The 27,689-nt window shown below is 32.4% G+C and overlaps 1 protein-coding gene across 1 annotated transcript; it reads right to left on the reverse strand.

Moving 5' to 3' along the window:
* Positions 1–27,483, reverse strand: LOC130635582 (probable ubiquitin carboxyl-terminal hydrolase FAF-X). The gene is made up of 55 exons (XM_057444942.1): positions 27,029–27,483; positions 26,614–26,726; positions 25,827–25,939; positions 24,310–24,364; positions 24,048–24,095; positions 23,272–23,387; positions 22,862–22,928; positions 22,686–22,784; positions 21,905–21,990; positions 21,254–21,653; positions 20,894–20,992; positions 20,251–20,481; positions 19,971–20,109; positions 19,805–19,892; positions 19,663–19,714; positions 19,208–19,279; positions 18,783–18,886; positions 18,245–18,362; positions 18,065–18,160; positions 17,638–17,852; positions 17,291–17,419; positions 16,830–16,941; positions 15,442–15,579; positions 15,058–15,175; positions 14,573–14,700; positions 14,228–14,382; positions 13,227–13,584; positions 12,562–12,725; positions 12,324–12,432; positions 12,092–12,147; positions 11,920–12,010; positions 11,210–11,365; positions 10,895–10,955; positions 9,925–10,193; positions 9,695–9,793; positions 8,767–9,125; positions 8,242–8,469; positions 7,596–7,850; positions 7,383–7,461; positions 6,831–6,895; positions 6,218–6,461; positions 5,915–6,012; positions 5,615–5,756; positions 5,355–5,460; positions 4,788–4,942; positions 4,526–4,690; positions 4,255–4,349; positions 4,002–4,065; positions 3,849–3,908; positions 3,568–3,676; positions 2,923–3,031; positions 2,738–2,831; positions 2,041–2,108; positions 1,645–1,717; positions 1–1,308 (listed from the first exon to the last, which is right to left on the reverse strand). Exons 1-55 carry the CDS (start codon positions 27,390–27,392, stop codon positions 1,066–1,068), a joined length of 7,629 nt encoding a protein of 2,542 aa, XP_057300925.1. The 5' UTR covers positions 27,393–27,483; the 3' UTR covers positions 1–1,065.
* Between the last annotated feature and the right edge of the window lie 206 nt (positions 27,484–27,689).

Here is a 27,689-nt window from a genome sequence, read left to right on the forward strand (position 1 = left end):
TTTATCAAGAACAGAGAACATGTTTTTCAAATTAATAGCGTTACAATAGAATTAACAAAAATCTTACAAATGCTTTCATCAAAGACAACTCGAAACAACATACACACACAAAAACAACATTTAAAACAACAACAAAAGCGAGTTGTAATATAAAATAATATTTTAAAAATATTTTTACTTCCTCCTCGTGACGGATGGTGGAAACGCATTCATGTAATATCCAAATTGACGCAACAGGACGAAAAAAAATAAACTCAATTCTAAAAACATCACACACGTTTCTTTTTTAAGCAACACAAAATTTTGGCCGAGTCTTAATAATAAGTTCCTATACTTTACAGGCTCAATTGTAATTTCGTGAGTGTCAGTTCTAGAAGACCAAATTTCCGTGTTTAGTTGCCCCGTTCAGCTAATCTGCCAATCGGATTTAAGAATAGTTTGAACTTCTACAATCTGTTGTATAGATATAACCACTACCTTGCTTGTTGTCTGCCCATATAAGCCTAATCAAAACAAGGAGGCTAACTATGTATACTCTACAATATTGCATACAATACATTGCAGCAGTGGAATCTACCCTTTAAACTTTTGGTTCAATGAAGTTCTTCGTACGAAACCTTGGTTCAAAGATACATGTCTGAAAATATTTATTTTTTCACCCTTGCTTTTCCATTTTTCCTTTTATTAACCACAAGTTACTTCGTTCAAAGAATTTAAACTAAAAATATTGTTTAAAAAAACTGTGTACTGTAACGTTACCAATTTAATTTCGAAGCTTTTTTTGCGTTACGAGAATTTGTTCGGGGGTAAAAATGGACTGGCGTTAACTTAGGTGTAAAAATAAAAGGTACAGTTTTTAGCGACGGCAGGTTGTTGTTAAATTCATCGCAAAAGGTAATTCAGTAGTAACGTAGAAAAATATTTCGCACAAATACTTGTGCATTAGATACTGTGTCTGCACAAGTACAAAGTGTCACTGGAAACTAGCTCGAAGCTTTTTCTTTTTCAAATATGCGACAATTCTTTTTGTGACAAGCAGCACATTAACATTGCTTTTCTAAAAATCTATTCAGCCTGATTATCTGAATCTTCTTCAATTAGGGAACTGTCTACTTGTTCGTTTTCAGTACTACTTAAATCAATCGGGGAAACTGGATTGTTCATAACGACTTCGGAATATGGTGGACATTTTACAGTGTCGTCTTGAGTGGCGTAATGCACGCCGAGCGTAGGCCGTTCGTTCATTATCGGTATGTTTCCATTAGATTGGTCTAAACTTTCCATTAATTCGTTTTCCTCCTCCTCGTCCTATAAGAAAAAACAAATCATGTCTTCCTGCATATCAGATTTATGCTCTGCGGCAAAGAACATATTGCAGTATGTCACAATCAACCTTAATGAAAGAACATGACATAAAATATAGAAACACGTTTGTAGCAGAGATTGCTCGATTGGCATACCTATGCAAACTAGGTATACCAATACTTAGTTTGGCATTTTGTTTTTCAAAAACGGAAATGATTATCTTGCCGGTTTTCACCCGATATCGTTGTTGTCCTCTTAAAATACGTGGGTGAGAACGGTCAATGAAACTATGGAGATAAGCATTGGTGAAAAAATGTACTGTAAGCGGAAAACACTTACCTCATCTTCATCAAACGTCTCACATGCTTTAGCGTAAGTGAACCGGGCACTGTGCGATCGCTCAAGGAAATACCTGAATACAGAACAATGTAAACTCTACGGTTACAAGACTACTACTGTTATTCATTTTGTTAAGTTTTACTTATTAATTCCGAAACACAAAAGAAATCTGTACTTTAAAAACAGCAACTTTCGAAACGTTCGACCTATGCACTGATTCGCCGTTAGATTAAAAATGCATCCATAGATGAGCTATCAGTCGATAGGGGCGAAAGTTTATGTTTGCGAGTTTTTATTTTAAAAAAAGTCTGTTCCTGAGAAAGAATACGTAATGTCATACATATAATTTATTATACATGTCATTTGAGAGTACTAGAAAAAAATCAAAATAATTACCCATTTGACGTTTCGTTAGATTGGGTCGGCGGCGACCAATTATTATAATTATATGCTGACGGCGCACGCTAAAAAGATGTACTACATGATTTTAATAGTGTCTAGTGTGAGTACAGCATTGATTGGACTGTTGGCATGACGTGAATGTCGCTTTTAATTAAAATAATGAATTGTAGAGTAACATTCGTACAATGCTTATGTTGTACAACAAAGTGTTGCGAGAGACCTAAAGAATGCGTTGCAATTCAAAGCTTGGTTTCCGATAAAATTTGTATTCATTCTACAACTGTTGTAGAGATAGAAAAAAACTGTGCAAATCTCTTGTGTCGCTTTCTTGTGTAACATGTGTTTCTGTACAATAAAAGCACATTCCTCTTTATTGAAACGTAAACCAAACCTTAGTGAGCATGAAATATGCCTAAAAGGATAGCATTTTAAGTACTCAAACCATTACAAAACACGTATGACTGCTGATGACAAAACTGTGTTTGCTCCTCTTAGAACATCTTACAACTAAAAAGTAGACTTGGAAAGAATTACATTACAAAGTCAAAACGAGACTGTTTAAACATTGTGGCACTACATGCCCTCTTTGTATCCTAATCACTGTTTTTTAAATTAAAAGCGTTTCAAAAACAGCTTAAAGTCAAAAATTATCAACAACGTAACGTTCATTGGAAGACAAACTCTTTTTTACCCTTTCTAGCTCATCACCCAACCATCGAACAGCAGACTTCCACTTTTCTTTTAAATCGTCTTGATGTATGAGCATTTGGAGTGCAACATCACAGCTAAAAAATTAGAAAAACAAAAAGATGAGTAAACGAACAAACGATGCATATGTTTGTAATAAAACATACGTTGAGATGAAAAACAACTCACTTTTGAGTTAACTGAACAATTGCTTTGATACATTGGTATCCTCTTTTATGACTGTGTGACTTTGAACGTTGGATGGTGTCAAACAAACCTTCCCTGTCATCAGAAACACCTGTAAATAACGTACTTGTGTTAATGTTTATCACAACTATTGTTACCATTGAATACTAACTTATTTTTCTGACATTCCCGACATTGTTTTTCAGCTATGTAATGCCGGTACAAATATTGGATTATTCTCTAAAATCGATACAGGTAGATTGATGCAAGTAGATTGCAGAAAATCTGGTTGACCACTTAAAACTAAAAACCCTGACATATGAAAGAAATACAGGTTTTTCCTAACTGTTATTTTAAAAAAATTTTGAAAATTTCTGAAAATTTCTGACTGTCCAGACATAGTGGACGCTCTGAGTATTACACCACTTAAATCCTTCCAGGCTCTTTTTACAGGTGCACTCAAAAGTACTTTGCGAATACTTATAAGTAATAACTTGGTTGCTATTAACTTTCTAATCTAAAAGTTAATTCAAGGAAATGTGCTTGATCTGCAGAGGGGTTCAAACTAAGCATCGCAGTAACCTGAAAACAATATTTCTTCTTTCTCTCAAATTCATCATACGAAATTCCCAATCATACAACTCTTACCTTTGAAGGCATATTTCAATCTGTGTTCCTGCCATGAATCGTTCATTAGCAAGAGATGAAGCAGAATGTCTAAGAAGGGGCGTAGTTCGTATGTGTACGCGTACGAAATCTAAGAAGATAGAAGTAAAATTAGCAACTACAATAACGACACAACGATAACGATGACAACAACAACAACAATAACGACGGCGTCTTTTTTTAAAACAAACGACAGTAACGATGACATATAGGCAGTAGGAGAGGTACATATTTAAAATGTTCTTTAAACATAGTAATCTTACCTGAAACAATACTTCGGAAAGTGCGATGAGCGAAAAATTTAAACATTCCCAACTTAAAAACTAAAAAAAAAATAAAGAAAAATTGACTCGGTTACTACAGACATCGTTGTTGACGTAAGTACACGCTGTCCTTGGTAAAATCTTCAACCATACCTTCATCAAATGTATAGTGTCTTCTGACGTGTTGCTTTCTTCTAACAACTTCTTCACGTAATTGCTGAAAAAAACAAGTTATGAAGTCACGCAAGATACCGTACATCCTCTTGTAATCATTGTTAAGATCAAAACTGAAAATGCTGTAATTTTAACGGATGCATTTTTTAATTATAACAAAACAAATGCTTTTCTCGCTCTGTCCAACCAAGAAGATAATAGCTTATAATAACTATAAATTACTCGGCTATACCTAGTGTAAATCAGCCCTTCCACATCGGCTGGAATTTCCATGATTGGTGTGGTTATGATGGAATCAAAAAATGGATTCGGCTTTGAAGGCATACCCTAAACAAACATCATTTAGTCAGTAATTATATAGAGGTAGAGTATGAAATATCGCAAATAAAATTTACCTCATTAAAAATGCAATAATTTGCTTTTTTTTAGAAAAACATTTATACTTTTAGTAACACAGTACCTGAGTACCTGGTTGGTTAAAAAAAGGGATTTAAATTTTTTACCTCTTGTGACGACTTCATATATTTGGTGACGTCACAACTGCGTATCAAAACAGAAACTAGCGAGTAAAGTTTGGATAACTCAGCAAATTGATATTTCGTTCGATCGTCTTCAATCGCTAATCGTATGAAGGTCAGTAGTACACCCAGATCAAGAAGTTGTTTGCGCTGAAAGAAAGAGATGGAAAGTTTAAACATAGGAATGGATTACCTGCTCTTGATTACTGTATAAGCAATGACTTGTATTCGAATAGAAAGTTAGTACCTCTGGCACGCCTATCCCTGCATACATAGAAAATAACTGAAAGTACTGCAGAAGATGTCTCGTATTGTTATCAGGACCTTCACGATGTAAGACTTCCAATACTGTACGCAGTAGATAATCACTCAAAGTTGACTTTGTAAGCTCACAGCCTTTTACTGAAAATAATGGATATTAATTCAGGAAGTGAAAGGGTGTCTTCAATGAAAACAATTAATATCAATTCAGAGCGTCAAAAGGCGCTTTTACAAAAAAACAATGGATCTCAAATCAGAGCTTTGAAAGGCGCTTTTACTAAAACCAATGGATAATAATCCAGGGCGTTATTCAGGGTTTCATCATTCAGAACAATAGAATTAAACAAAATGTCAATGGGCGTTATACAGAAATATACAGAAAACAATGGTTATCAAATCACAGTGTCTTTTCTGAAGCCAAACACACTGTAACAAAACCTGCCGTTTTATTGGTACTGGCCATAAACCAACTTTTATCACTAATGACGTTAATTTTTAACATATAGCCCACATCAGGGCTTTACGGGACTAAACTACTTTCATCTATAATTACCTTGCCATTGTTCTAATGGTGTGCTCAACAGCTCCACACTAAACTGGCCATCAGCCCTAGTGAGGTGTGCAAGTAAGACGATAATTCGACCAAACGCACTACGAATCTAAAATATAACGCTAGATAAGAATCTTAAAAGAAGATCAGAAAATTCAGGTCATATGTTTTCAACCCTACTAAATAAAAAAATTGACATAAAGTAAGAACAATCTCTACTCTTGGTTAATGGTCGTTCTTTAAAATGCAACAAGAGAACATACTTCTGCAACGGGACATTCCAACAGGTATTCAATGATTCGATCTGGATGAGCCAACAACACGTCAATAACAAACCATCGACGTAGCGAGATACCTTGCCTCACTAATACTGAAACGGCTTCATACCACTCGTTTGCTGGACCCCTATGTGAAGAAATAAGAATTGTCAAACACTAGTAAGAATAATTAGTTGACAGTAGTAACGAAAGTAACAACCATTTCAAACATCGTTACAATTATAATTAGGGCAAAATAATATACGTTTATACACCGTGAAAAACATAATAACTCATTCAACCTACCTTATGCTCTTTTTAGTGTGAAAGCCAACAGAAAACAAAAATTTAGACAACAATTGAAGACTTATTAAACAGAGTTCCTCGCGAACAGGATCGTGCGGCTAAACGTAAAAAAGTGATGTTAGAAATTATTCAAAATAAACGAAAGTACGACGTCCGTCAAAAAAAACTCGATAATTGACTGTAAAAGGGTTGAAACGAGGAGACAATCCAGCAGGATGAAAGTGATCATACTTTTTATGTTAAACATTCTAGCAATAGGAGGACAAAAAATTCAGTTGGAATATTCTCAGATCACTTCTTTACCTTATTAGAAATTTGTTGTTGCATCAGGCTTGCTAACGTCAACTTTCTCATAAATTGAAAATATTCATTAGAAAATTGTGTTCTCGTGTGCAGGAACTGAATGTTTTCTTTACGAACGGACCTCTTTATTGCAGGTGGCATTTGTATACTTCCATTTGTGAATGTATTTTCACGATCCGTTTGACACAAGATATCGATACGTTCGTAAAACAACAAATAGGCATTCCACCATCGTTTCTGGCGCCTAAAAAATAAAAATGCAACTTCATGTAACTAAAGCAGCAGACACTTGAGATCTGTCTGAAATGACATGCAGCGGCAATATCTAAAAACTTCATCGAGTATCGTTAAGTTAAAAACATTATATAAGTTGAAATACAAAGAATATTAGTTAGAAAATAAAATGAAGTCAGTCTTTTATGCTAGGACTGTCATACCAAAAATAAAGTAACATGCTATATAGCAAAAGGCTAAGGAGATCCAAACAAATTCCCTCAAACCCAAACAAGAATATCGTCCACAGTTGCCATGCCTAAGCTTTTTTCCAAGGCACACTGGAAAACAAAGGGACCTTGTAAGAAAAACCTGGACACAGAAAAAAAAAGTTTAATACCTTTTGATCATGTGATCAAACACTTCACCCATGTATTCTCCACCAAAACATTGATTTTTCAGTTCCTAAAAAGAAAAACTGTAGTTAACATGTTTCTACAAACCATTTGCCGAATTCCACGGGAATTCACCTGTCGAAATGATAAAAATAAACCGCATTTGTTATTTGTGCTGCGTATGACCCAGTTTTGGCCGACAGACAAAATACCTTTTTTTTGCACAAGAGTTTGGCCGTCACAGCAAAGTAGATAACACTATATCGTATTTGTTATTTGTAGTTTTAAGATTTTGTGCATGGTTAACACCGTTACAATACGCAGACAGATAACGGCTATTATAAGATATGATTTTTGTTGGATAAACAATGATGGAAACAATAATACTTAAAAAAAAAACAGGTCTTTTTAGCCTGTAGATTTAGAGTACAGCGCGTGAATAAGTAAAACGTCATGTTATTGTGTGAAACATACTAAAACGTTGATCTATTTTGCTTTTATGTAAAAACACAGCAGTCAATAAATAAAACAGGTTGGTTTTTACTAATAATACTTACTTCGTCGTCATCCATATTACATTCACACACGTCTCCGTCATCAAATTTGTACCATTTGTGCTGACCATCAACTTTGTTTCTAAACAAAAACATCATTTCGTAATATTTTCATCATAGTGCAGGATATTAAATTATGTTCGGAAAATATTTATTACAATGATTTAGTGAATTATACATTCACTGGAATTTCGCTGTTTTTATTGAGTTTATTACCTTGGTTTTATGTACGAATAGTAATGTCCTCCACTGGCTTGTCCGCTATGTACGACCACGCCCATCAGTCTGTATATTGTACTTTTTGGTTCGCTGTCTTCTTCTTTTACATCCTTGTTCTTTGTTGTGATGGTATCAGTTACGTCATCTTCAATAACTTCACCTTCAACTCTCGCCAGGCCTTCAACTGTGAATGGCTCCAAGTTGAACTCTCGTGGGAATTCAAAATAATCGTTGAACTTTACAGCACAGTCTCTAAATTATAAAATATATAATTATAAATTAGTGATTTTCTTTGCTTCTACGAATGACAGATAAATTTTGCATAACTTCCCACTATCCATTGACAGAAACTTTTAAGTGGTATAAATGACTTAAATCACAGATGTGTTTTGGGAGGCTTGTTGTATGCATATCAGTTAATTTTTTTCAAATCATGCAGTAGTGCCAAGAAGTTTAAGCTTGACAGCAAGACAGCAAGTCGTCACAATTTCATTATGCATCAAGTTAAATTTGTTTGAAGCTGAATATATGGCAAACCAAAAAACAAAGAACGATGTAAATATAAAAATCCTATAAACATATAGTGAAGCTTAAACAAAATATGAAATATTTGCAATAGGGAGGGTGTGAAATGATTGTTTACCTTTCCCAATCATAATCAAATCTTTTGAGCTGAATGGCAAGGACTTTCGGCAGCTTTTTTATACACATACGTTTGACAGTGTCTACTTTTTTATCGCATCGTTCACAGTGATACGCATTAGCACCTTCCAGGAGATCGCCTTTCACGTACTGTTCAAGACTATCGATCAGATTATGGTGATTGCGAACGTCTACATTTAAAGCAGTAAACGGTGTCTCACGTGAATATCTGAAATTATAAAGTAAAATGTCATGTTAAAAGTTCTCATTCGGTTGGGATGAGTATCTTGGCACATTTTCAAAAAAAAATCCAAGAGCCCTGAAATTCAAGAAACATGTTGGTATTATTATGCGAATTGATAAATCTTCCCAAGACAAACTTTCCTGAACGACGCTTTCAAATTTTGTTTTAGAACTAGCGATTGAAATTCCAGATAAAATCTCTTGAGGTAGTCATTCGCTATTTTTTCAAAAAAAGCTCAAAATTCAGCGAATTTGCTAAATACACTTTCCAAAAAAGCATTACCTATGAGGACATTGTTTACATATCTTTTGATCAGCAAACGATCCACCCAGAACGTTTGAACAACTAGTCTTGTAACCAGCCGACTTTAAACCTTCATCTATATTGTCAACAAGTGTGTTAAAAAACTCGTAAGCATCATGCTGTTCTCTTAAGTTCACAGGTTCACCCCATAAACGAAATGATTTCCAGAAGCCCTTGGGTATGTAAAACTGTAGCTTGCTGCCATACAAATGTCCGAATATAGCTTGTACTTGAGTCATTATTTTTGTGTTATATAACTGACGCTCATGCTGCTTTTTCTTTTCAGTCAATTCTTTGCAATCACCACTGGTGGCTTGATCTTCCTTAATATCAGATATCTACAAAGAATAGACGTTATACAATCCAAATCATAGCCTTTGGCGCTTTAGTCAATTCTGATTATCTTTAAATGGTAGATATTTGACTATGAAGCATTTCTTTCTATTACTCGCAATTTTATTAAAAATATTTATACATATGATCTTAAGAATATATTGATACTCTGGAAAATAGAAACACAAAACATACCGCCAGCACACAAAAAACAGATATGAAAACAGTGGAAAATTTTCTAATACATTGTACAGCTCAGTATAAACTTTCTTTTTATTAATCCTAAAGTGAAAAGCGATGTTGAATTTTTGTTTCTGATCTGAAAAAATTGTTTGACAATGTCTCGTTGAAGATTTAGCCATGCTGCCTAAATTAAGATCAAACTTCGTAAAATAAATTTTCCAAGATCAGCAATGTCTAAATAGAATGTGCAAAGATATTGTCTGATTGCATATTCCAGACAAGTTTATGGCGATGACCCAATAATTACTTAATTACTACAACTCTCCAACATAAGTATGACATCGTTTTTCACTTTGGAAGCAAGCAAGTATAAAGAAAATGATAACTGTACCTCCTTAACTCCTTTCTCCTGATCACCTTCCTCATCTTCATCTTTATATCCAACATCTGCTGAAAGGACACCACTTCCTATTTCTGGTATCATGTACAACTAAATAGTAAAATGAAACCAATGCAAGTCAAGCGAAGTAACTGCGAAAATGGCTGTAAGTGTAAATGAAGTTTAAAATATGTGTACCAAAGTTTGAAACTTTTAGGTCTGTATTATAAATATATACACACCTGCTGCAAGACTGAATTCATGTAACATGTTGCACCAGCATTCTTCAGTCCAACAAACCCTTTCACAGGTCGGGGTCCAATTGGTGGCTGGTACTCCCACTCAGCTAATATGCCATCGTAACCAGAGTAATATAACTCAGCCAAGCTGTCGGCCAGTAAGCGTAGATTCTGTACACAGTTTGTTGACAATGCGACAAGCAAGTCCAGTGCGGCTACTATTGAAGGTGGTGTATTGCAAACTGGATTAATATGTTGATTGCATACATCTCCTAAATTTCACATTACAAAATATACATTACAGAATGTCACATAACTATTCTTGTCGACATGACTACAAAACATGTCACAAAATATCAACACAGAATAAAATACGTCATTGTGTGGCATTTTGTGTACAGCAAAAATCTCAAAGCAGTCGTATTTTTAAGTCTTTAAATAGCATATGATGAAGCCTTCATAATACCATTGAATCAATATGTTTCACCCAAATGCACTTTACATTTTCTCTAAAGAATTCAATTATTTATGCCTTATTTTAAATCCGAATCTCTCAGGGTAATTTTTTGATTTCACCATAATATTCAATTACTTTTTTTAAATTGATTAAAAATTGTAATTTTTGTGTTTGTAATTTCTCTATACAAAAAGGCCTTTTTTCTTTAGTCAACCTTTTTAAAGAACTGTTTGATAGGTTTCTTCTTAGATTCACATTTAAGCCTTAGTTGCTTAACATTTCAAATTTTCAGACTGTCGAGTTGATTAGTAGTTGGTTGATCAAACTCTCAACCTCAGTCCCCAGCAAATCTTTTTCTTATAAAAAAAATGTGTGTATGTTTAAGAAATTTAAAACAATTCAGTTTTCATAATACACTGTTTTGTGCTTTAAGAAAATATATTCTTAGATTTTTTTATTAAAATCTTTATTAAAATTCTTATTACAAAACAAATAAAAAGACGCTGGTAAGTATACCTCCTGTCCTTGATATCACTTCCAGTTTGGATGCAGAAAATATGAAATCATTGATCAAACTCTACAATAAACATTTATTAAGTTAAGAATTGTCTTGGTTCATTTAAGCAACACATAATACGTTGACAATAACTTAGGTCTAGTTTCTCCATTTTTTATAATTGCAAAAGCTGCAAAATTAAAATTATACGCAGTAAAATATTTCCTTATTTTTGGAATAGGATATCAGGGGGAAAAACAAAAATGTTAAGCTGCGTTCCCTCTTCTTTCCACAAGTTGGTTAAAAGTTAACAACAAACCAACCAAAGTACTTACAACAAGTAATTTATCTCCCCCGTCTTCACAACCTATACTGTAGCGTTTCTGTATTGAATGGTATGCTAAAAGTTCCTTTGTAATTCCAAGATGTCCCTCAAGCAATTCATGTTCCACAACCGCTGATTCACTGTCAGGTGTTTTTCGATATTTGTGCTGTAATTAAAAAAGAGAAGATATATATATAATATATGACTTATTCATCAAAACGCTATAGTAAAACAGGTTTAGGACAACCCCAATAAAAGTTCCTCCCTTTCTTAACTAAAAACAGTTAAGTCTTCATAAAAAAATAACCTTACACTACCCAGTGCTCCATTCCTTTTATGTATGTATTATTGGTCTGTCAAATTAGCCCTTTACAAGACAGATTGGGTGCTAAAAAAGCCTTCTTTTAATCTTGAAATTTAGTGACTTCAGAATAATCAAAAGAAATTTAGTATCAGAGCTTTTAATTCCAAACGTTATTACCATTGGAGCCTTTTCATGTTCTGAAGTACACGACAACATCATCTTGAAATGGACAATGTTATCCACTTATTTTATCCCAATTGTCTCCCAATGAGGTAAAAAAAAATTTGTGCCAAGTTTTGCAGCAAGAAAATGGGTCTTTTATCACTTTGGTTATGACGGAGGGGCATGCTTTATCCATCCCCCTTATCCATCATGTTCTTAAGAGCTCAAAACATTCCGGAAAATCAGCTACGCACCTGAACTAATCTGATCCATTTTATTTCTTGCTCCAATATTTTGGTTGCGTTCTGCAGCTGCAAGTCAACACTCCTTCCATAATTTAAAAGTCTAATCAAACAGCAAAAAAATAATTGCAATTCCGATAAATTTAATAAGTAAAATAAGGTTGGAGGTATGTAGTGTAAATACCTGCACAACAAGTTGAAATATTCTGCCGATTGATGTGGATGATCTAACACTTTGTTCTTAAACAACAAACATATAAATACCAACTTTTAACCCTAAACACAACCTTATGCAACATAGACATAAATGATAGTAAAATTAAGAAATAGAACATTAAGGAAAAACAGCTTTTCGCACACAATCAGAATTAGTTTAGGAAAAAAATGTAAAATATGTTGTTAAAGTACAAACTTACATCACGAACAGTGAAGAGTAATTGTATAAAAAATTTCAACGGTTTGTCCCCACTGCAACATCTACTCGCTATTTGAAAGCACTGTTCTGCAGCAGTTAACCGAAGTGGCCTAAAACGAGATATCATGTTGTTCAACATTCTTAAATAAACAAAAAAGAAACGAACAGAAAATATAAATATATTAAGCTAGTTAAATAAAATAAATAAATACGCAGTACATAATAAATACACAATTTACCTGTTCTTGCAAAGTAACAGAACATCAATAATGAATAGATGCCAGGTTCTGTCACGAATCAGTAATTCCAGAATGGTTGGACATAATGCTAATGCAATAGTTAAAACTTCAAAAGCTTCCTTTGCTAAGGTTATATCTTCAAGATTAACTGGCATATTATTTCCCTAAGAAAAAATGTAAAAGCATTGGTTTTCGACTACGTACTTAAAACACAGCCTACACTAATCATACCACTTTTTTACTATTATTAAATTAGAAATAAGTTGTGTGAAAAGGTTCGCTGATGTAGACAATAGAAAAATAAATAGTGGTCCAACTACATGCAAAACTTCGATATAAGAGTTTTTTTACACGTTGATTCTATATTGCAGAGCAGAAAATAATGTATAGGTTGTGTTTTCAAAAACGGTTGATAAAAAGTGCTTAAAGACTTTTTGTTATCAACTCATCAGTTCTTACACAGGTGTCCTAGCCCAGCCTTAGGCACTCAAAAATGCTTTAAAGCAGCTCGAAAAGACTTAAGTCTTTACGCCCAATGCTACGTTATTTGGCTAGTAATAGACAGATGGCAAAAAATATTCAGGAAAGCGTTATATACTACATGAACAAAAATAAATCAAAACATTAACTAGAAAAACTACTTGTCATATTTTAAGACCACTTACATTTTCATAGTGTCTATGTATATCAGTAATATCGGATTGGAGTAACGAAATATGACCAACAGCAGACACCCAACATATTCTTTGAATAACACGAACCACATGTATATCTGGCATATGCGCAATTGCTTTTGTTGCTAAAATTTGACCCAGTTTACCTGCAAGACTGCGGAGAACATATTCATAATAAGTATTCGGTATGTGCTGAATAGCTTGCTGCAGAACTACTGCATAAGAATGCTGTGCCTGAGTTATTTTTCCAGCATCTTTTTGCAAACCCTCTACTACAACAGTAATGTGAGCATAACCAATTGCAGTGAATAAAAACTTTGAAATCTTTAAAAGAACGGTATATGAAGACCTAAAAGAAAATAACATCAACATTTTCACATTTATGTAACACTTAAATAGTTATGTATGGAAGCTGTGAACACATAATTTTTAATAAAAAGGATGATGACCATTGATTCATACAAGTGTAAATAGAAGGATTGTATACTAATGTAATACAGGCTTTTGCTGTTCTGATCATATGGGAACTTTTCATAAAAATGGGACAAGATTTTTAAGCATGATAAAGGAATAAAATTATTCCTTTGGCATTCCGATATTTAAAATTTACTCGAATGTACTTCAAGTTAACTTAAAACTATACATTGAGTTTACATTATCAGTTTATTTTGTAAATTTTCAACAGATGAACATAATTGTAAGTTGTAAACATACATTCAAACACAAAACTTATAGAATTATTGAATTTACAAGAAATTGGCTTGATTGAATAAAAAGTCTGATTGTTGTTATTATGCAAATGACTTTTTCTGTACAAGTTTATGTCTGTGGGCATTGATTTTTGCACCAAAAACATTAATAAAGCCAATGTGAAGTAGGGCCAGACTGAACATCTTGTTTATTGCATAAATGTCCTTGCTAGTTACTGTTGAATCAATGCAACAATAAAAATATTCTTTTCACATAGTGAAATTACAAAAAACTTTTCCAACCTTTTTATTAACCCATCTGCTCCTTGCAGAAAGTTATTTCCAGTAAACATTTTTAATATACAGTCAACACCCCCTGCCAGAACAAATTCTTGTTGAAAGGATAGTGCAGAATGATCAGTTAGATCAGTAGCTGGTAAGAGCAAAGCATATATGACCTAAAAAAGTTGAAAATGTCTGGTTTGAATTGATGGTAAACTGTCAATTAAACCTTCTGATTAGAAAAAATTATAATAAATTTCGGATAAAAAATGCATGTCTTTTATATCTGCAATATGCGGTCTAATTTGTAGAAGCTCAGAACAATATAAAATAATAATCACAAAGCAGAGAAATCTGCAGACCTACCTCAAGGTTATACAGAACTTGTATTGGAGATTGAGATAAAAAGAATTTTTCTAAACTTTGTGAAGCTTGTTTTCCTTTTATTGCACGCTCATGACAAACCAACTTGATTTGATTAATTGTTTCAATATCTGTATGTTAAAAAGAAAGAATTTAAACTTGAATACATTTCACTAAAATAATGTGTTTGTCAATAATTACAATTTAAAATGATTTCAATACTCAGTCATAATTGACATGACTGATTTCAAATAAATTTCAAATTATTTAAAACCCATTCATCATTCTAAGTTGTCAAATTTTTTTTATACTAGACCTTTTCGTTTATGGCTATCTCTTACTTTGAATTTGGCATAATAACTTTCATAATCCCTCAAATAGACTTCAGCAAAACATCCAAAGCATTTAAAATTTTCTCTTTACCAAATTTTGATATGGGGTTGGTTAGTTAGCTTTTTTTTAAAAAAGAAAGGTAAAATTATGCTTACCTGATGGACATATATTCAGTAAACTAAGAATGATATCCCGCAATTCAGGAGCTTTGAATTTCGTTGCCAATTCGCCGAGGGAAAACAAAACTTGAGCAAACTTGGTTTTTGACAGAATCTACAAGCAAGAGAAGAACAAAATAATGCAAACTTTAGAGTTAAGATAATAATAACAGGCACTTAAAAAAATTCATGGCAACATAATTAGCATGAAATACAGCATGAAAAAATGTTTTAAAATGCTAATGACAAAAGATACACTAAACATTAAACATGTAAAATTAATTATAGCCAAGAATATCTTCAAGTATTGATATAAGTATTATATATAACAGTACTTTTTTAAGAATCTGAACTAACAACCAAAACGAATAAAGTACATACAACACCAGGGAGAAGTTGTTCTGCTTCTATATTTGGTCCATCACAAGGTTGAGGTGTTGGTGGTGGTGATGAATCTGAGGACGAATCGGGAGATGATGGTACACTACCTCCAATGGAACCAAGTTTAATTGTGAACACCTAGTATGATTAATTAGAAAAACATGAAAACATTTGTGCATTTCTTAGCTTTTATTTTTCCTGGTGACGATATCATGTGCACTATCTGTCAGTGAGTCAAGGACAATAGCTGCCAATTAAAACAAGTGAATTCACGTGGATTTTTCCATGGCCTTGCAACTATTTTTTTACATATTGTTTTCTATATTATCTATAGGTTTTCAATAAAGAATTATTACTGGAGTTGACTAAGTACTTCTGTTCTTTCCCAAATTTATTAGTTGGAGGACTTCAGATACAACCCTTTATAAAATTCCTTTGAAAAATTAGCACATCTTGATGAAAATCAGTCTTTTTCAGAAATATTTGAGGTGTGCGATGATTCGCATGTGTAAATCAAGTAACGCGTGCGATGTAAAACGCATGTGCAAAGGATGTTACTCGTGCGATACCGCCTTCAAGGTTCATCTTTGTTGCGTATTCACTTTGGGTTGAAAAAGTGGGGGACATTTGAAGTGGAATCCCAAACACGATGATTGAGCGTCTACGTATAGCGACTCTCTCATCTTACCTTTCTTTTCTACATGTTTGAAATATACTATACTGAAATACGCTTTCAAATTAAAAAAAATCTTTATCCATGCAGCTTTATAAAACTTTAAAATTTCCTTCAGAAAGTTCAGCTAGAAAAAAAATTGAATAAAAATAACTTTTGTGGCATAAAACAACCCATTTAAATTCGGAGCTGCTATGGTTACCAATGGTTTTGTCAAATGAAGAAATTATCTACAGTTAAATCCATCATAAAATGTCTGTTCCGCCTGTAAGTGCAGTTTTGCAGACTTGCTTTATCCGTGCTCTGTCGGCGTTCACCTCCGCATTAGTTAAAAACAGCATGGCTGGATTTCTTGTGTAAGATCTAGTTACCAATGACGAAGGAGCCAGGCAAGAGATTTATGTCTACATAGTTCTTTTAATTAAGTCAGGAGTCTATGAATTAGCAAAAATTATTGCAAGTGCTGTCATCAGATGCTACAAAATGGATCTTATAGGTTGATTTAGAAAATTTGATATTTATTATTGAGGCATGCGATTAATCACACGGTTGAAACGATTTAGGCGTGTGTCAAGGCGTGCACATGCGATTGCACGCCTTTCCTGAAAATGACTAGAAAATGAGTATTGAGGTTATGCTGTGTACTGCATAAATCCAGACCTTTTACTATAATTAAAAATCATCAATGGTGAAATATTTTTCTACAAATACTCACTGTTCTATCTTTTATTTGCAATTCACCGACTAATTTTCGATCATTGATAGGACTGATGAGTTCACCATTATTGTAAATGTCTAGCCTGACAGTTTGCGCTGACATTTTCAACCTGAGTAAAAAAATAACATTTACTTCACAAACATTCCATCAAAACGTTAACCAGACATGCTAATACTGACTGCTGATTAGATGTCCTAAACAAACTTTACAAACCTTTTTCTACTAGGTTTGTCTCATTTCAGGAATAAAATAATAAATTTCTCATACTATCAAAATCATAATAAAACTTAAGTCCTATAATTCCTTTAGTAACAGTTCTTGATCAAAAAAAAAATCACACAAGGGTTTTAGAAATGTACAAGCATGGAATTCAAAGCAACTACGTATGTTGATAAAAAATTAGAAATGCATAAAAGAATAAAAACAGAAAAAAGAAAAAAGAAAGCATAAATTGATACCTGCTATGTATTTGTCTTCTGATGAGAGCTAGTGGTTCATTAGTGTGTGTCCATAACTCAAAGTCCTCAAATTGTCTGTTTTGAGGCGTGAAACGAATATATAAGCAGACTTGGTCAGCACGACAAGATCTAAAATAGATCAAATTGCAAAAAATAGTTAATAGATTTTCACTTCTACTTTTTTCTTATTTTTAAATTTTGTATTCAAGTATTGGTTTGCTCTTTATCAAAAAAAAAAGGATTTTAAAAAACATTAGGTACAAAAAAGGTTTGTGACTTTTCAAAAGGGTGATATTGTGGGGCTAAAAAAGCATCGAAAACTGCTACAACGTTATTTATAAAACTACCTGTTATGAGGTGGCAAAGCTCGTTCTTCACCATAATTATTGTCTGATGCTGCAACGTATTCCCGTAATGTTTTTAGACATAGCATGATTTTTTTTGCTTCTTGCCAAACAGCACTCCTGGTATCTTCCTTATCAGGATTACTATTGATCAACACCTTCTCGGATGGCTGTAGACGCTCTCGACAGTTACTGATAAATATGCTATGAATGTCGCTCTAAAAAACATTTTAAAAAATTATTTTTAATTTACAACAAAAGATTACAATAAAACGAATGTTGGCAATTTGTACAAAAAACACTGTAAACACAGTGAGATTGAATTAAAAGATTTATATTGAAAAAATATGACAGAAGATTTATCTACAGCATTTAAAATTCTGTTTTTAATTCAGAAGGTCGCATATCCTTCTTTCTGTAAATTAAGTACCTGTTTTGTTCGAAGGTGAATACCAAAATTTGTATAAACTTCCTTGAGAATTTCAATACCATGATTTGCAATGTTAAGAGGAGATTCTATGATAACCTAAATATAACAGGTGAGTGTTAAAAAACACACACTGTCACAAAAACCAAAAGTTACAAGAAAGAAAAAAACTTTTAGATGTACCTTCCATAAATAATCATAACCAATCAAATTTACGTTTTCCAATATGTAGGTACCATTCCTCTTTTTCTGAAGTAAGCCTTCCTTCATGTTCACATATTTAAAAAACCTTTCAAAACACCTACAAAATAATATAAACTATTTTCACAAAAAATGTGACACTGCTACTAAAAGCAAGAGATTCAAACAAAAAGCAAGAAACCAAGATCTTTTTAACATTTTATGCTCATTGCACAGTTAATACAAAAATGTTAGTTCAGGGTGTAATTTTGCATCCTCAGTAGTTGTTAAACGGCTAATTCCTAATAAATCTTGAATTTTTCAATTCATTTTACACGCAAAGGATTAATAATCTTTTACAGAACGTCCTATGAAGCATCCTTAATATAATAATCCTCTGTTTGAATCTAACAGCTACTGTTTTACGTTTCTGGACTACACTCTGTAGTTTCAGCATGAAACCTCCTATTGCAGAAAAATGCTACTTAATTGACATTGGGTCATAGTTTGTTGTTGTATTAGCTGAAATTCTTAGACATACCTTAACCCATGCTCATTCAAATTCGCTGGGCTGATTTTTAGAACATTATTTTCAAAGAATTGTTTTGTTATCTCTGGGTCTAGATCAGGATCATCTCCCATCACCTACAAACATGTTTTCAAAAATACAATCAATCACAAAACAAACAGTTTGCTTTCCTCTTAAAAAACCGGCCAAAGACACAATCCTTCAAAAGTATTTCATCACAAACTTTTTGTCACATCTATTTTTTACATTTTTTCTTCTTGTGGAAGTATTCGAATTTAAATTATCACAAAAATACCTACAAAGTTTTATGAAAATACAAGCATGCACCATATACAGGGCAGACCTTTGTAGCAATATTTTAGTAAAACTGGCTGAAGAAATAAGCCAGGAAAGATACAAGTAATAAACTTTAACGTTTTTATTTGTCAGAACCTTACCTTTGAAAACCACTTAAAACACACATCTCTGTCCACTGCAAAAGCACAGTTTATGGCCAAACAAATCCAAATCTGAAAAATATAGTATGTAAACAAGACAACTGGAAACGTTCAAAGGGATCCTAAACTTGTATCAAACTGATGATAGTGTTAAACTTAAAACTTTTGTTTAACAAGGCTTTTTAATTAAATTTTTTTTTTTAAAAAAAAAGCTTGATCATTCTAAGATTTGCATTTGAAGACTTTTTTTTCAGACATAATGATGCAGCATAAATCCCATATGATAGTAATAGCCCTTTTTTATACTTTTGGTACCTATCATTTTGGTCCTGTTCTGGCTATGCATTCAAACTTCATCAATGTAAAGATGGCAAATCTAGACCATGTAAAATACTTTTGTACCAACCATACGAATATTTCACAATTGAAGATTTTAAAAGGAATAAAGCAATTACCTGTTCTGCTTGAGGCTCACATAACCACATTTTTCCATCATTCAACACAAACCTGTAAAGAAGTACATTAGCATGAAATAAAAGGTTTAATGGGGACAGAACAGACAACAATGATATTTGAAAAAACACTGAAACAACTAACCTTAAAAAATCAAGTCTCTCTTGAATCTGCATAACATGACTGTATCGTCCATCAGGTATTAAATTTACAGGATCGATCGTTGGATCATCTTAAAAAATATACAAAAAATTCTGCTATTAACAAGCACACATGGTAACAGAAGAATGGATAAATCTAAATAACTTACTTTTATGTATTTCTCTTATTTTATCCATGTATTTTGCTAAATTTTCTGCTACCAAACTGACAACAGCATGCTTGTTTTGAATATTTTCTACCACTGCATTTCGGTACAAAACATGCGGGTTCGAGCTTTGTCCAGAACCCTTAAAAACAGTATAAACTTCTGAAATATTTAACAAGCAGAATTTTAATATCTACAAAACTTTCACTTGTACATCTTTAAAGCATTTAGAGAGAATGTAGCAATAGAAAATAACAAAGCCTAATATAGTTCTATGTTATACCTCATAAAACAATTCACAAATTGCTCTGATCTGTTTCAATGCTGGTATTACCCACACTCCTTCCCTTAAATCATCCACACAGTGAGTAATCCATCCTATTTTTAAGTTGTCTCGGTCTTGTGTTTGTGAGCAGCTATAGTCCAAGATTTTGATGTGAGCGTTTAACGCTTGGTCCATTATATCAGTTGGGAGATCATCGCTGTGGGCAAGCTGCCATAATAAACCAAGCACCTAAAACAATAAAAACTTTAATGTCATATTTGTTTGTACTAAAACACAAATAAATGGTTAACCATATATAGGATAAGCCTTGAATAATTTTAAAACATAAAGTGATAAAAATAGTTTCTACATAATAAATTTAATGAGAACGTAAATGAAAGCGTGGTTAAAGTTTAAAATAGTGTTTTTTATAAAATTACATGCTTTTCGATGAAGAAAATGCTAATATGCAGCCAATTTTAATTCTCTAATTATTTTGTCTACAAAAAAAGAAACTTTTGGATGTGCAATAAAAACCTAAAAATAGTACGCCCAATCAATTCAAAAATATTGTTAAAATTAATATTGTTAAAAAAAAACTTTCTATTAATCTATGTGACTTTTCCATCACACACAAATTTTAAGTAACAAAATTAACTACCTTATGAGCTATGACACCTTCCTTGTCATCTTCAGCTAGTCTACGTATGAGTTCCAATAATTTTTCTTGTTGTTTTTTGTTTGCAGATTTCCAACTAGCCTAAATATTTATTTCGGTTTATTTTAGATAACTAACACAAGTTTAGTTACTAAAATCAAACTCCTTATGGAAATATTGACATAAACCATCATTTTGTAATTACATGGCGCTGAGGGCAATTTCTTTAATTCCTAGTATTTAAAACCAAAATTTTTCTTCCCCAACAGACTCAAAAATTTTCGCTTTTATAAACCAATCATCAAAAATTGCAATTTGTACTCCAAAACATCTAATTACTACTGCAAAAACTGCCACGTATACCTGAAATCTTGAAAATAGGTGATCCAACTGTTCAGCAGAAAAATCCCAGGCAAGTTTTGCCAACAAGTCATGAATATTTTTTACAATAGCTTCATGTTTTCCTACTTGAGCAAGCCATATTGTGTCTAAATCCTGCAGAGTTAAAGTTTTTGCTTTTATAGTAAATCTTATAATTTTTTCCAATTTTTCAACATATTGTGGTTGATGCAGGTTGTCTTTTAGTACGGTGACAAGAACATCATTTTCTTGCAACCATTTAGCAACCATGTCATGCGTTAAATACTCATCTTCATCATATCCAGAATGACGATGATGACTGTAGTATGAAACACTACTGATTACTCTGTTGATTTCATTCAATGCGTTCATTTTACCATTGAACGGAGATACTTGCAATAACCTTCAGGAGAAAAATAATATTTTAAAAAAACATTTGCACTTTTCTAATTTAAAGTATAATATAGTAACTAAGGTAAGATCTATAAAACCCATGAATCTCCAGGGGTAATGGAATTTCTACTCTAAAATTGCTTTCGATTAACTTTGACTGGGATAAAAAAATTTCATAACACTTTTTATCCACACACTACCAACCCTCACAAAATTTAGTTTTGATAATAACTTTTAATGTATAAGAGAAAAATATATTACCTTAAAATCATTAGCAACCTCAATTTTTCCAACTCTTTACAAAAGTCCTCTTGACCAGGAAGACGAGCAACGATAGATTTCATGCTCTAAAATGAACAAGCAAAATTTTAGTAGGAGAATGACATACTTTTTCGTGTTAGATTTAAGTAGAATGAATGTTGCAAAGTGGGGATAACCATTAGTGCAAAGCAAAAAGATCCATGCATGAATTTTTTGCACACAACTCTGTGTCATGTATGCAAATGGTGCACATATTTTTAACTCTTATATGCTTACACATCTTCAGCTTGGTCAGACATGTCCGTAGCTCATTCCAAACTTTCTTCGGACAAAACATCCAATAGATTTCTGTGTTGGTCGGACACTTTTAGATCTCAGAAAAGTAATTAATTCTGAAATTCTTTAAATCTGAATATTTTGAGAACACAAAGAGCTTTTAAAAAATTTAAAAGGGCTTTTTAAGCTCTATAATAAAGTCCAACATTATTTTATAGTTTGCAGCAACTTTTATTATTGCAAAAAAAGCAAGATAAAAAAAGGTTCTCCAGGCACAAGCTTAATGTTAGCACCACCATATATATATTTAACAATAATAATTTACCAAATTGATTTGCTATAATAGTTTTATCATTGGATGATTGAGTGCATTCTGTTGTTTTAAATTTAAAATCGTTATGCTAAAATTTATTGTTGGAGGACGTGTTATTTCATATACACTGTAAAATTGCAATATGTATACTAGTCACCATGTATGCAATTTATGAAAGGTCTAAAATCTTACCTTAATTATGACAGTAATTGCTTCATTTTTAGATTCAGTCTTAGATTCTTTTTTTAAAACTTCGTCAGTAAGAGAATCTAAGAATTTTTTTATAATGTGCTATGATAGAAAAAAGAAAAGTAATTAATAACAAGCATGGAGATAATGAAGAAGAAAAAATAAGAATGTGTTCTTACCACAATGGGTAAAAGGTATTCTTCAACAACCTTTTCAGCAAGTACTTCAGCACATAATCCAAATGGCCTGAAACAAACAGTTGTGGTTATAACAGTAAAGCATGATATAAAGTTCAACTTTCTTATATTTGTGGCTTATGTGATGCATGCTCACAGCTTTGAAACGTTGATTAAAATAGCATTTAACACCATATTCTTTTTAAGGAAACAGTCCAGTTTAAAGTTTTCCAACGAAGTCATCAACTTATTAAATACCTTGATTGACCTTAGAGAATTCAAATAAATTTGGTCCCAGGCATACTCTGGTTAATTTTACCTAATTTTTACTAGGCAATATTCTTTATCCAACTGTAAAGTACATTCAATAAAAAGAATAAAACATACAGTATGGTATAAAGCAAAACACATACTTGATAAGAGCACAGATTATAGGCACATTTAAATGGCCCATTTCACAAAATCTTTTCTTCAGCTTGTCAAAGCCGCCTAGATTTCCAAATCTGTTCACCAGGTCAACCACCCATCCCTAAGTTAAAATAAAATGAAGGTACTTAACCAAAACACAAACAACTAACCAATCAAAGCTTAACTGCACATTCAAGGTTGCCACCTCTTTTTAGAGTTAAATTGGAAAAGATTTCAGACCTTAAGATCTCAACTTTTTTTAAGAAAATAGGAGGTTTTTAATGGTTTGAATTTTTTTTTATTTTTCATTTAAAAGAATACACTTGCTTTTAACAGGTGTTAGCTAAATCTTTTTTCTAAACAATTTTAAGGTTTTCTAATTTCTTTTGCAATTTCAGGGGTGTTTTAAAGGTTTTTAACCACAATTTTTTTCTGAACCACACACAAAAAAATAACATCCTATACTAAACAGAAATCTTGAATGATGCAATGTTTCACATTTAGACAGAAACAAATTTAAAAATATTTATTTTAAAAATTTGTTAAAAGCCTTTATCTGGAAAATGACAGATTTTAAAGGTCTGTTTTTATGGTTTTTAAGGCATATTTTATTGGTTTTATTGGTCTCCACTATATTTTTGGCGTTATCGCCAAAGAAGTAGAAAAGATTTAATACTTTTTCAAGTTAGGAAGAACTTAGGAGTTTTAAGGTATGGTAAACCCTAGTAGCATCTGGTGATTTTACCATGACAGTTGATACTTCACAACAAACTTTACACACCTTAGGCTGCCGTGGATCACTTGGTCTTGCAAATACAGGTCGTTCTTCCTAAAATATGTTATGCAAAATAAAATAAAAAAACAGACATAATTTTGCTTGTATAAAGCACTTTTAAGCAACTATTCACTGGTAAAGTAAAACATGTAGTCAGAGCTTCTGAAATATTATACTTGATTAAAGTTATTTGTTCGAAACTCTAACAACATCATAGAAATCAAGAGATACTAAGATATATGAGATATTTAGACTCCTCTCTTCTTACCATTCCAGTAGTAGGTGATGATTCTGGTGTTCTTCCAGCATTATACAAGTGGAAACTAAAGAGCAAAACAACCAACTCATCGACACACCAAGTTAGATAATTCAGCTGAATTCAGTCAGACATACGTGATTCAAAATGCAAATCATGGTATAAATTACACCAGATATGTGTTACAAAGTAAAAAAGAGTGTTTGCGAAAGTGTATGCAAGTCGTCTACCTAGGGCTTATTTAAGAGAACAGAGTATTTAGCTGGTTTAAAAATTAATTAGACATAACTACAGTACCACTTAAATGTAACTTTACATGTGCACAATATTTATCACCTTCACAAGAACCTTCGGTAGCGTCAGAACTTTCGTTGTTATTGTCAACCTATTGTTAAATACAAGAGCTATTTTTGCATGTTGAAAACGATAAAGTTCATGTCTCACATACGAACTTTAATAAGCTCATGTAAACTTTGCGTAACTCATTGTTGTATTTAATTCCTTTAGCTGTCAAGCGACCAACAGAAGAAAAAATATAAAATTTAACAAAGCTTTAAGTTTTTATTGTTTCCACTATACACGGCGACATATTTTGTTTGTACATGCGAGTTGTTATGATACTTTGATAGAATCTCATGTTTTGCAAGCAATTTTATTGTTTTTACACAAACCTAAATGTTGTATTTTATTAAGGACCATTGTTTTACATTTTATACAAATAAAAATAATCATTTCTACAATCCCGTTTTTACGATTATCATCTACGGTGATCTTTTCACTTTCTACGATTCTGTTTTCATGATTTTAAACGATCTACGGCGATGTTTTTGCTTTCTACAATCCTGTTTTCATGATTTTTAAACAATTTACGGCGATCTTTTCAGTTTCTATGATGCTGTTTTTATGATTTTTAAACGATATATGGCAATGCAACAAAACGCAAGGCAACAAAAATTATTAAAACTTGGGATTCACAAAAATGGCAAACTACTTTATTTAATTTAATCGCCGTCAAGTAAGTTTAATTTGATGTACTGAAACTAGTATTCCAAACTACTATTTTTAGTGCATGTGAGTATTGAAACTCACATTTCATTGCAGGTAGCAATGCGCAAGTTACAAAGCTATTATAAAAAGTTTTACTATAATTGCTTTAATTTTACATTCTTCGCATAAACATAATTTTAAATTAAACACAAAATCTTTAACGCTTTATGCGTGTTTAAATGTTTTTTAAAACATATATATCTTTTAATAGCTTTGGCGATTGTTAACACTTTTAAACAATGTTACATGTAAGAACAACAGGATTCATCAAATCTTATTGTATGACTTCCGCACGACAATAACAATAGAAAGCAATTAAGTTCACATGTAAACAAAAGATATGCAAAGGTTCTTTATGTAGACATGAAATTGTTACATGACGTTGTAAAACTTGCAAACATGTAAAGTAACATTGAAGTGGTACTGTAGAAGAAATGTGTTAAGGAGTCAAATAAATGACTTATTACAAACAAATTAGGTACCGAGAACTGGGATTCAATGCAATTGCCAATAAGTCAAGCAGAGGAAACCAATCTTGTTCTAATTTGACCACACAGAGTTCCAGAAGCTTCTCAGTATTCCTCAAAATATATTTCTAAACAACAACACACTTACAGATAGCAGTTTGTCATTCTCAGTAGAGAACGGACCCATGGATGGGTCATGAAAAACCATTTTCTACATACACTTCGCAGGCAGATAAGTTATTGGGTGCTTCGTTAATATATTGCTGCATATAGTGTACTGGGTTTGTCTATGGCTCCCAGTTTTGGGAACCATGCATAGATTCCTGTTCATTGTCAAGCAACAATAACAATACACAAAGCAGATTTACATAGAAGGTTTATTTCAAAGTGAAAATTTTAGAATTAATAAAATAAAACAAGATAAAACTTAAATATTGTGGTTATTTAAATAAGTAACCATCTTAGCACAAAACTATGCAATAAATAAAAGTGGCATGTGTCTTAAACCCACAACTTATGGCATGTCAGGTTAATATGCTACCAAATAGGTTATCAACCTGATGCTATCTCTTCAGCATTTGATAGAGATTAGATTAGAATACTACCTCCTTGCAACATACTTTTCCAAGAAGGTGATATACATCAGGTAAAAAATGGGTGTTTTGGTTGTCAGAAATATTGGCTTCAAATCTTCAAATATTTAAGAGTTGGCTAGTTATATACTTCGCTAGTGATAAAATTTTTTTTAGCTGTGTTCTTTATTAGGGTAAGTAGCTAAAAATGCATGCAAAAAAAATCTTACATGTATTTCAAATTTCCACGTGCTTACTGCATCGTCAAGAAGGATTTTGTTGTATGAAATTGTCATTCCTTCCTTGATGAAACGTTGACATGCTTCACTCTGGGTGTCTAAGCCTGTGTGAAAAAAGTAACACTAGCAACACAAACAGGGGATGTAAAATCACACTCAAACAGCAACAACACCTTTTTTATAAGCAACAACTTATGGAATTATACTTTTATTATTTAATCATCTAATTCTTCAATTTTAAGAATGCATAATGCTGGTGATCACATGCTATACAAGTTCCATGTGTTCCATCACTACTTTGGCCTTTTGACAACAAAAATGATTTAAAACAAAATAAACACCTTAAAATAGATGGTATGTTCTCGATTTGTTTAAACTAAACTCACACATTGGTAGACAAACTTACCTTTTTTGGCCAATTTTATTGAAGCATCCATTAGCAGTTCAAGTTCTGCTTTGGGCAGGACAGGAATAATCCACTTTGGCTTGTTTACCATTTCGTCAAGTTTTGCAAGCAATTCATGTGGAAAAACAGGAATTCCGTTTTCATCATAATCAGCATCTGTAATTCGTGTCTCATCACTTTCAACCTCACCTTCGAGATTTAGGTTATCTAACAACTCTTCCACATCATCTAATCCCCCTGAAGTCTTTTGCATATCAACATCTTCAGAATTTTTATCTTCATTTTGTTCAGAATCTTGCTTAGACTCATCTTGTTTGCTATTCATTCCAGATCCTGCTGGCGTAGTACGAGGGTTAACGGTCATGCCCGTAGCCGGGCTTTGTTTAACCTTTCTCGCAATCTTTGTGTAGATGAACTCCACTCAAAGGAGTCATTTGATGTTTAAAATCTTTTCACTAAAATGTAGTTTAAAACGGATTATTTATATACATACATACTACATTATACATTATACATTATACATACATATACATATACATATACATATACATATACATATACATATACATATACATATACATATACATATACATATACATATACATATACATATACATATACATATACATATACATATACATATACATATACATATACATAT

Source organism: Hydractinia symbiolongicarpus, chromosome 3 (genome assembly GCF_029227915.1).
Source record: "Hydractinia symbiolongicarpus strain clone_291-10 chromosome 3, HSymV2.1, whole genome shotgun sequence".
Taxonomy (NCBI): domain Eukaryota; kingdom Metazoa; phylum Cnidaria; class Hydrozoa; order Anthoathecata; family Hydractiniidae; genus Hydractinia; species Hydractinia symbiolongicarpus.